Raw genomic sequence first — 10,162 nt, forward strand, 5'->3', positions numbered from 1 at the left:
TAAGATTTCATACATAAATGTGATCATCACATACCCACCAAGGTCTATTTCCACCACGCCATTAATCGGCTAGGGCATAGGAAAGAGGGATCAATATCATGTCCATTTCTCATCGTAGATTTCCATTTCCTTGTAGATGTGTGCAATGTGTATCAACATCACATCATATAATTGAAATCTACTTAAAAAGTTACATTAAAAAATTGATTGATGTAATGATAAATTGATTTAAATCATTTGAGATGATGTTGAGACATATGACACACATTTAAAGAGAATGGATAGTCATTTCTTGAGAATGAAATAGACCTGTTAAATTCCATAGGAAAGAATAGTCAGCTGTGTAAATTTGCTTCGGAACGACGTAAAAAACGCGTTTATTAAAAGAAAAAAAAAAAAAACCAAAGACGCGTTTTCAGAGAAGAAAAAGGAACGTTTTCGGAAGCTGACGGTCAAATCTTGTAATCCACTACTACTCCCTTTATTACATTACTTTACTTACATCCGGGGGGCGCCTTCGTCGAAACTTCACGATTCACACACGCGCCCACGGAGAGAGAGAGAGAGAGAGAGAGAGAAATAGGGAGGGAGGGAGGGGAGACTCGAAGATGATCGGCGAAGTGGTTGCTTTTTTCTTCTTCTTCTTCCTTGCTTGAGGTTGGGTAATTTTATGCGATTTAGAGGATATATTGGGAGGGAGCAATTTAGTGGTTGTTTATAGATAGAGAGATTTGTTTTACTTTTGGAGGGGAAGGAAGAGGTAGCAGCAGTATCAGACGGAAATGGCTGTCTTGTCACTGGAATCTCTGCCGTTAGGATTCCGTTTCCGTCCAACCGACGAAGAACTAGTGAATCATTATCTACGTCTGAAAATTAACGGGAGGGATTCCGATGTTGGAGTGATTCCTGAAATCGATGTATGTAAGTGGGAGCCTTGGGATTTACCTGGTGAGTCTCAACCCTCAATCCTCAATCCTCAATCCTCAACTTAGGGTTTATACATCCGTTCCCGGTTTGCTTAAGTTTCGTTGGTTTTGATTTATCCTACTACAACAACAATAGAACAATCCACTTCTCCTTTTCTATTATCTCTTAAATTTTGGATTTCGTTCGCTAGGGTTTGTTTGTTTCATCGGATTTTGATTTTGGTTGTCTTCCCCCATTTTCGGCGCTTCATCGTTTCATTTCTTTTTTTCTCTTTTGCAGATTTGTCGGTTATTAAGACGGATGATCCTGAATGGTTCTTCTTCTGTCCCCGTGATAGAAAGTATCCCAACGGTAGTCGTTCCAACAGAGCTACTGAAGCCGGCTACTGGAAGGCTACTGGTAAGGATCGCAATATCAAGTCTCGCTTGAACTTGATCGGTATGAAAAAGACCTTGGTTTTCTACAAGGGCCGTGCTCCTAAAGGTGAGAGGACCAACTGGATAATGCATGAGTATCGAGCCACTGAAAAGAACCTTGACGGCACTAACCCCGGCCAGGTGTGCTGCTTCTTTCCTTTTCTTTATTTTTTTAGGGCTTCAGTAGAAATATCTCATATTTGGCACAGGAACCTAGGGTTCTAGTTGAATTCGGCTTTAATAATGGATTAAGACGACTTGTGTTGCCTCTCTGTCTGCTTCTTCGTTCTCCTAGGTCTTGATTGATGCACGCTGTATCCTCATTATTAGATTAGATTGTGTTCGCATGGCTTCTTTCTTTTTCTTTTTCCTTTCTTGGGGGTTGGATTCTCATGAGCGGCTAATCATGAATTTGTGAGATAGAATCATGCCTAATTTCTCAATTCACATTACTCAATTCGTTCCGTCTTCCACGTTTGGCAGGCTGCTTTTGTCCTCTGTCGTCTATTCAGGAAGTCTGATGACAGGGTTGAAATTTCCAACTGTGATGAAATTGAACCTACTGGTTCATCTCCCACCGCAACCAAGTCTTCACCTGATGAAATACCATCATCACTAGCATTGGGTCAAGCAACTCCAGAGTCAGATGTACATGATGCAAAACAACCGGCAGGTATTGAGAGGTGGCTGGCTGATAATTCTGATAACATTACCTCTGATGCTTTGGTACCTGCTGAGAGCAATTGCACTAGTAATATGGCTTCTGATATGGAAGACCACGACCAAGATGGTGCCACTACGGAGGTGGGAGGAGATTTTTGATATTCTATTTCTTTTTCCCCCTTTTTTTCCTTCCCCCTCTAACATCCACTAACATCCACTGGAATGGGAGGATACTGAATGAATCTAGATTGTTGTTGTTGCTGATCTCATTAACAGGTGGATCTACAGTTTGAGGAGGATTTGCGGTTGTTTTGTGACCAAAACATTAATGAGCCATTAGATTGGAAAGTTTTCTCCCCGTTGCCGTCGGAGATGTATCCTGGCCTGGGACTCCCTTACATGAATTCGGCTTTTGCAGATGGAGTTGTCAATAATGGTAATGGTATGGTTTTTCAAGATGGCACTAGTGAGCAGGATGTCTCGATCTCAGATTTCTTGGATGCAGTAATCAATAACCAAGATGAGTACTCCTTTGAAGAATCAGCCGGTCTGAAGAGTTCAGCTGTGAAGAGTGAGGCTATTGTTGGCACTGTGACTCCGCAGCCTAAATATGATGATGGCTCTGGTAGAGTTTCTGTGTTTTTTGCTGGAGGATCGCAGAAGGAATGTGGATCGAGCAGTGACACGGATACTGAAGTAGCTCAAAACCAGGTGAGCATAAAAAAAATTTAAACGACAGTGTTTTTCATGCATTTGGGCACAGGCAACAAAAATGAACTTTTGTTTTGGCAGTCCACCCAGAATAGTGTGGTTTCAGTTACCATTTGCATTGGGAGGTTTGCCACCCATTATAAATGACGTGGAGTGGGTGCCAATGTCTGGCACTATGGTTGCTGTGGCTTCTGCCACAACACACAAAAATTTGTAGGCTGCCATTCGGAATAGAAGTGGATAGGTAGGTGCAATGGAGGTCATCTGAAGTAGATTCCAATCGTATAGTTGGAAAGCCGAACCGGCCCATGACTTTTCAAATTGTCTGTATAGATCTTCTTGTTAGTTAATCCTCTGTTGTTTTTTTTATTGAGTTTCAGAATTTTGACATTTTGAAGTTGGTCTGTGCATTGCTCTATGATCAACAGAAGCCACAGCAGGATGACTTTTCTGTGCTTCCCGACTCTGCCATGTATTGCGGCTTTCAAGGTTCTTCAGCTAACAGCATTCAGGGGCCTGCCATTCAGAGAAACCCTGTTGAAAATGATGGTGATCTTATTGGGGGGACTGGAATAAAATTGAGGACTCGTCAAGCACAGTATCAACAGGCCTCCCACAACTCCTCGACACAGGGCACCGCTCCAAGGAGAATCCATTTACAGACACAGTTTACCCGCAGAGCGACATCCTGCACCAAGCCAATGGTGTCGAGTAGCGAGGAGGAAAATGAAGCAAGTTCAGAAGTAGAGGTGAGTTCTTTTGAGCAAAGCTACTGTGGAAAATCTGATTATTATTATTATTATTAATTGCGGCTGGTGGAAGCTTTATGAAATCGATGAAAATTGTTTTGTGCAGGCTAGTGATTATGTGGACCATTCTGGCATTGCTGAAGAACTTAATGCAAAGATCTGTTTGAGGCCTCAACGCGACAGTGTAAAGGCTGGTAAACAATGGTGGTTGTTTCCTGTGCTTGGTCGTTCAAGTTCATCTGCTGTTTCTATTGTTTGTGTATTTATGCTAATATTAGTTACTGTAGTATGTGTTTCAGTATGGGGACGGCTCACACTATGATGTTTGCACTGACAACTTTTTTGTATATTGTCGGCATCTGTTTTGTATTTACATGAACATGTGATTGCGAGGACTGGTAGGTTGCTTTCTGTACATTTATGTAAACACAACTTTACCGATATTTAATTTGGCCATATGGTGTAGTATGTATTTAATTTTTTTTTTTTTTTTTTGGGGTGGATTTATATATTGTACGACAAGCTTCTTTCTGCGGTGTTTGTTGTATAGTAGGGAATTTCGTTTCTTGTTTTGGTTAACCTCTTGTTTCTCGAATTATATTCCCCAAACCATACATGGTGTCTGTGTAGGGAGAGAATTAATTAATATAGGGAGACAAAATTACGTCTCTCGATAATAGTGTCATAAGCTACATGCCGAAGGGGAGTCGTAGGGGGGGTTTTAATTGGCCAAATTGGAGGGCCGAATGGTACATGTTCCTCTGGCTTTAGCCCAGAGGGAGTCAGGGGTGGTAATAAACCTCTGGCTTTATGCTTGAAGTTCCTCTGGCTTCATGCTTGAAGTTCACCAGCCACGTCGCGGGGGTGGTGGGCTAGTGGTCCCATCCCAACCTATTTTTTTTAGGTTTGAAATTTTTTCAGTTTTTGCGAACCATATTGTGTAGTTTCCATATATTTGAATTTTATTTAAATTCTAGTTTATTTGGTAGGGTTACTTAAATGCTACATGGCACAATGGCACAATCCTATGAGGGAATTGCAGGAAATTGTAAGGAAAGGAATTACAGAAGAGGATGTGAATTTGCTTATGGGACTAGTAGTTCCCAAGTTAATGTTTGCATTGGTCGCATTCATTCAGTAGTTTGAACAGCGCGCAGTGGGAGGTGTAACATGACTATTATATCACTTTCTTTCTTTCTTTTACCGGGGAAAAGGAGAAGAAAAAGGGGGTAAAATCACCAGAAGCTGCACGATCCTAGGTGAAACTGTAAAGTATGCTTGATGAAGAGTGGACGTGCGATAGCCACATCTGGTTGTGTTGTATTTTTCTTCGTAACTTTTTTGATAGAGAGGTGGATTGTTAAATTATAGAGGTGCAAAGTTCAAGGTAAAGAAGAGAAGAGCATGATATTGCTGTATTCGTTACCTGAAATTTTACCCTTAGTGGTGATTCTGAAGGTAGGATGTTCGCATGGTACTTTATTTTGGTGTATGATTCTTGATTCCTACCATTCCTTGGGAACAATCTGTCCTTGAAATATATTGGGAATGTGGCAAATATTTCGGATGTTGTCAGAATAAATTTTGACCTTGTATCTTTAATGCTTCCTTTGAATTTTGTTTTTTGTTTCTATAATAGTAAGGCATAAATGTGACTGAACGGTCGTGAGATTTTCTTGGCTGAACGTTCATACAAATCCCGCTGTTAAGTTTATTGTAATAAATCTGAACCGTTTATTTAATAATTGGGATTTTTCATCACCAAAGGCATCAACTAAGAAATGATGGAATGGAGGAGGAGACAGAACAAAAATCAAGAACAGGGTGAAATTTGCAGGAAGGTAACAACACCAAAGAGGCCTCGATTCACAGAATAAATTAAAAACTTGAAAAATCCAGAAGAAAAGGAAGAGACAGAATTGAGGTTAAAACAGAAGACGGGAGCCATTTACTACTTCAAATTTCACAACTGCTGAACCTTTGAACCTTAACCCCATTTGACGACATTCTTGGTAAAGACGATTCGTAGGAGGAACAGCCTTATTGGATTCTGTTCAGATAATTCTTCAGTAAGAGGTTGGTTCAGTTTGTATTTTCTTATTCTACTCGGTTTCTGTTTTCTCTCGCTTTATCTTTTTCTTTCTATTTGGGTTAATCCTTATTATTTTTTCTCCTTTTTCCCTATTTCTGTTTTCGCTTATTCTTCTTCTTTGTTGTTTTCCCACCCCTGGTTGTGGGTTTTTGTTTTTGGACATGCTTTCTTCATTGGATCTACAATGAAAGAAAACCAAAACGAGAATCCAAGAACCTTTTCTTTCATCTCCTTCAAAGGTTGTTTTACTCTTTTCCGATTGTCCTCTAATCACAGGTCTGCAGGAAATGATTACCCTCCGTTCCTCTAAAACAAGAGAATCCTCCACAAATTACAGCTCACTTTCAAGTCGATCCAATTGATCTAGGGAATTCAAACTCTGTTTCAGTTTTTTTAACAGAGAAGTAACAATTATATTTCAATGGGAAAAAAACATAAAGATGAGAAGAAGACCAAATGACAGCAAGAACCCACCGGGGAAACCTCCATTAACGATGAAAGTTGTTTCTTTTCTTTCATTTAAAATTAAAAAAAAAAATTTCTTTTCGATGAATATGATTATAACTTATTAAAATGAACGGTTGAAAATGGGGACGTTCAGCCAACATAATAACGCGGCCGTCCTAATAATAATTGCTAGTCACACAATATTTCAAGAGATCGAGGAGGACCTTTGGTTTTGCACTTTTGCTCACTCACTAAATCAGGTAAATTCTCCACAGAACTGGTTGCAGCTGTTAAATATTCCTTGGATAATACGAAGGTATTAGTAATCCTAATATTGCTAAACGGTGGAAATTTTACAAGAAAATTCCCGTTCATCCCAGATTTAAATATTTTTTTTCTTTCTTTGTTTTGAGAAATGGCTTCCAACCAATGATTGGATTGGTACTTCAGGCTGCTTCAACACTTAAAACTTAGGTTGATGTTTAATGAATAAGAATTGTCGAGACACCTCAAACACTTTCCTAAAACAAATTAACAAATTTATCCCTTCTGATGTGTATCTGAGGATTTAATGGATATTTGTCTTTTAAGATATGACGACGAACACCAGTATATTTAGCACAAAATAGACCGCTGCGACGAACTTGAAATGTATCTTCTTTCTTTCACCATAAAATTCAAATTGACAAGATTCTCAAATCATTAACAAGACTCTCAAAATAAATTTAATACAATTCTTAAATCAAAAGAGAAAAAAATCTAATAAGACTTATCTTCATCAAAAGGATATCTCAATTTATATTGGAGGTTTTATGTTGATACAATGAACTTACCATATTACTATCAATGTCTCATTAACAAGATTGAGAAAACGAAAAGTCTTTGTCGTTTACAAAGAATTTCGGTTCTGAATTAATCAAATTTGGGAAGCGAAGAGCTTCGATCATTTATAACCAAGCTAGGAAAATGAAAGTCCCATACCTTCTGCTCTTGAACAATGATTAGGAAATAAAAAACCCAAACATTCACTAACATTTTGTGTGAATCCGCCTTGGAAAGCTCCACTATGATCTCTAATAACTTAAGGGTGTCAATTGCATACCAAAACCGTTTAACCGTACCAAATCGAGTCATACCACACCGTTCAAAATTTGGTACAGTACGTACCAAAACCAAATTTCTTCAGTACGGTTCCTATTTCAGGTACTCATATCGTCGGTAGGTACCAATTGGTACCGTACCAAATTTAGGGATATAAATATAATTTTACAATTAAAAGACTTTACCTTTATCCTATCCTTAATTAGATTTACTTGCTTTATCCTTCACTCATCTTTTTAGATTTATTTGTCTTGTTTCTATTAATTATATTTATTTGCTTTGTTTCTGTTAATATTAAATTATATTTGTTGTTTGATCGCAATTTCATTAGGATTTTAATGAACTAATAACAAAAGTGGCATGAGTTCGTTCGTACGAAAATTATGCCACACTAGATACCATGTTTAAACCTTTTTCTCACACCGATTTAATATCGAAATCATACCGAATTACCAAACCGTATTGATTGACACTCTTATAATAACTCCACCCACTTGAGCAATTTTACCTTGTTAAATAATGGAGATGTCAGTATTGCATTTAAACCAACCCTTTGATGGTTTAGATTAGTTATACTTCTTTCCTTCTTTATTTTTCCCAAAACACTAAACACCAACGTTTTTTTTTTTTATACCTCCAACTCCAACCTTCTTAAAAACGTGTTTTTGCGTTTTGTGTATGGATCTCCTCAGCTTGAAAGCTCAGATGTAATTGATTCATAGAAAGCTGCTGAAAGAACAACATCAGTCCTTTAGCATTAACAGGCTTTGCAACTCTCACTCAATAGACTAGAGGCGGAACTACGCCCTCTTTATTTTTTAAAAGTTTTTTCTTATTTTGTTCAATTTTTCTCTCCTTGTTCTTCTTCTTTTTTTTTTTTTTGTTCTTCCCTCTATTTCTATATGTGAAATATCATTATTTGGCCTCTATTCAAATTGAAAATAATTTTTAAAAGGCAAAAATAATGGATATAAATATCATTCTCAATAATTATCTACAGATTAAAATTAAAATCCTATAATTAAAGAAGAAACAGTCAAATCTTAATTAAAAACTAACTCTTCAATCCCCAATTTCATCTTAGCGATAGACAATGTTTTCAAGGTGTGGGTGAGCTGAAAAAAAATAAAAAAGAAATAACGATAATTTTGGCATAAAAATAAATATTTGTCGTTAATTGGCTTATTTAGATATAATATAGAGGCAAATGAAATTTTCTCTCTTTTATCACTTAGACTAAAATTAACTGGGGACAAACCTCAAGGGTCCAAATGAAATTAACCAAACATAAAATCTCAAATGCTAATTGTTGGTGCATGAAATATGATCTTAGCTTCATAGTTCGCTTTTGATCCAGCTCTTGCTCTTGAGACCAAAACAAGGTGAAAGTGAGCTGCCTCTAAGGATGGAAAGCCACCTCCGACGATTAAGGAGCTAAAAGCCCCAAGAGATTATGAAGATCATGCTCTTAAGAGTTGGATAGCAAAAGAATGATGGCTAGAATGTGTAGAGTTTACCTCATTCAAGCATGGTGAGAGATTATGTAATTGAGCCATACCTCAAAAGATTATGTAGTTGGATGTTGATTTCATGAAATGGAAAGTGGAAATAGCTTTTTGAAATGGCTTGCTCAACACGATTTTGCTTCAGTCCAGCGCTTTAAATGCGCTGGACGATTCAGCCAGCCATTGGATTAAAAAGAAGCAGATCGCAGCCATTCATCTATTTGGAAGTGGAAAAAAGTGGTTTTGCTGTGAAACCGAGCGGTTCACTCCTACTAACCGCTGGACCGTATACGAACCGCTCGGTTTATACGTTTTCAAAATCAAATGGGGAAAATATACACTTTCAAAATCAATTGAAAAGCGCTCCAAAACGACGTTGTTCATTTCGTCATTGCAGAAGATTTCAAAACGCTCTGAAACCGAAGAAGAAGAAGAAGCTTGAAGGCACAAGATCGAGATTCGACATAATCAAAACCAAGCTCTCTAATCTCTGATTTCAGTTTCACCCTAATCTCCCATGAGTCTCTCTTCGATTTGAACAGGACGTCTTCTACTCAAATCGAAGCGCATGATGATTCTCCTCCACGATCAACAAAATAGACGTCCTCTACTGCGTTTTGTAAGTTCCAATCTCTTGTTTTTCATTTTCCCCTCCTTTTAAGAGAGGATCTGCGGTTGTGAAAACAGATTTCCTTTTTAATCGATTATCTCTATATGTAGCAGCTGAGACTGGCGAATGGTTTCATTTTTCTGCGAATATTTTGAACTCTTCCATCTCTGCTTTCGTTTTCTTTACCGTCTGCTTACCGTTCCAACGCTTGTGAAGAAAAAAGAATGGCCTTCTGTAGCAAAGACTGTAGGAAGAAGAAAACCGTCTTTCATTAAAACATGATTAGGAGACGATCTTAACTGAAAATTTTCGGCCAACATCAAGCCTGTATGGGTGAATCATCTACATATTTGATGAACAAACTCCCAGTACACATAGAATAGAATCCATTCTTTTCGTGTACCCTAGAACCTGGGAATTTGCTTCTCTCTCGTTATTCTGCAATTATTCACAAACATTATCAAGACAAGTCGAGAAGGCAATTGACTACAAACTTGATTTTCGGGTTTTAAACCGAGCGGTTCGGTATACGGTCCACGGTTCGTAGGAGTGAACCGCTCGGTTTCACAGCAAAACCACTTTTTTCCACTTCAAAATAGATGAACGGCTGTGATCTGCTGCTTTTTGATCCAATGGCTGGCTGAATCGTCCAGCGCATTTAAAGCGCTGGACTGAAGCAAAATCGTGCTCAACAAGTTAAGTTATGTGACCAACTGGAGACTTTATTGGAGAGTTGAGATGTCAACATCAGATTTGGCCTTGATGTGACACGTGCCCATAATTGTGGGGACAAGAAAATAGATGCAATCTCCAAGACAAACTTGGGCCACATGAAGAACACATTTGTCAACAAGAGCATTTAATGCTTCTTAGGGACCTTCAATGCTAAGCTGAGAGCTTCTCCAGGCCATTTAATGCTGAGTGGACAACTAATGACAGAA

At 38.2% G+C, this 10,162-nt stretch overlaps 1 protein-coding gene across 1 annotated transcript; it reads left to right on the top strand.

The window, feature by feature from the left end:
- The first annotated feature begins 766 nt into the window (after positions 1–766).
- LOC149013975 (protein NTM1-like 9) lies at positions 767–4,188 on the top strand. The gene is made up of 6 exons (XM_089159354.1): positions 767–948; positions 1,207–1,484; positions 1,827–2,147; positions 2,283–2,717; positions 3,146–3,466; positions 3,573–4,188. The coding sequence occupies exons 1-6, from the start codon at positions 783–785 to the stop codon at positions 3,786–3,788; spliced, it is 1,737 nt and encodes a 578-aa protein (XP_089015480.1). The 5' UTR covers positions 767–782; the 3' UTR covers positions 3,789–4,188.
- Positions 4,189–10,162: the final 5,974 nt, after the last annotated feature.

The sequence above is a fragment of the Hakea prostrata genome, chromosome 6 (assembly GCF_041222555.1).
Source record: "Hakea prostrata isolate BN-2017 chromosome 6, UWA_Hpros_2, whole genome shotgun sequence".
In the NCBI taxonomy this organism is placed as follows: Eukaryota; Viridiplantae; Streptophyta; class Magnoliopsida; order Proteales; family Proteaceae; genus Hakea; species Hakea prostrata.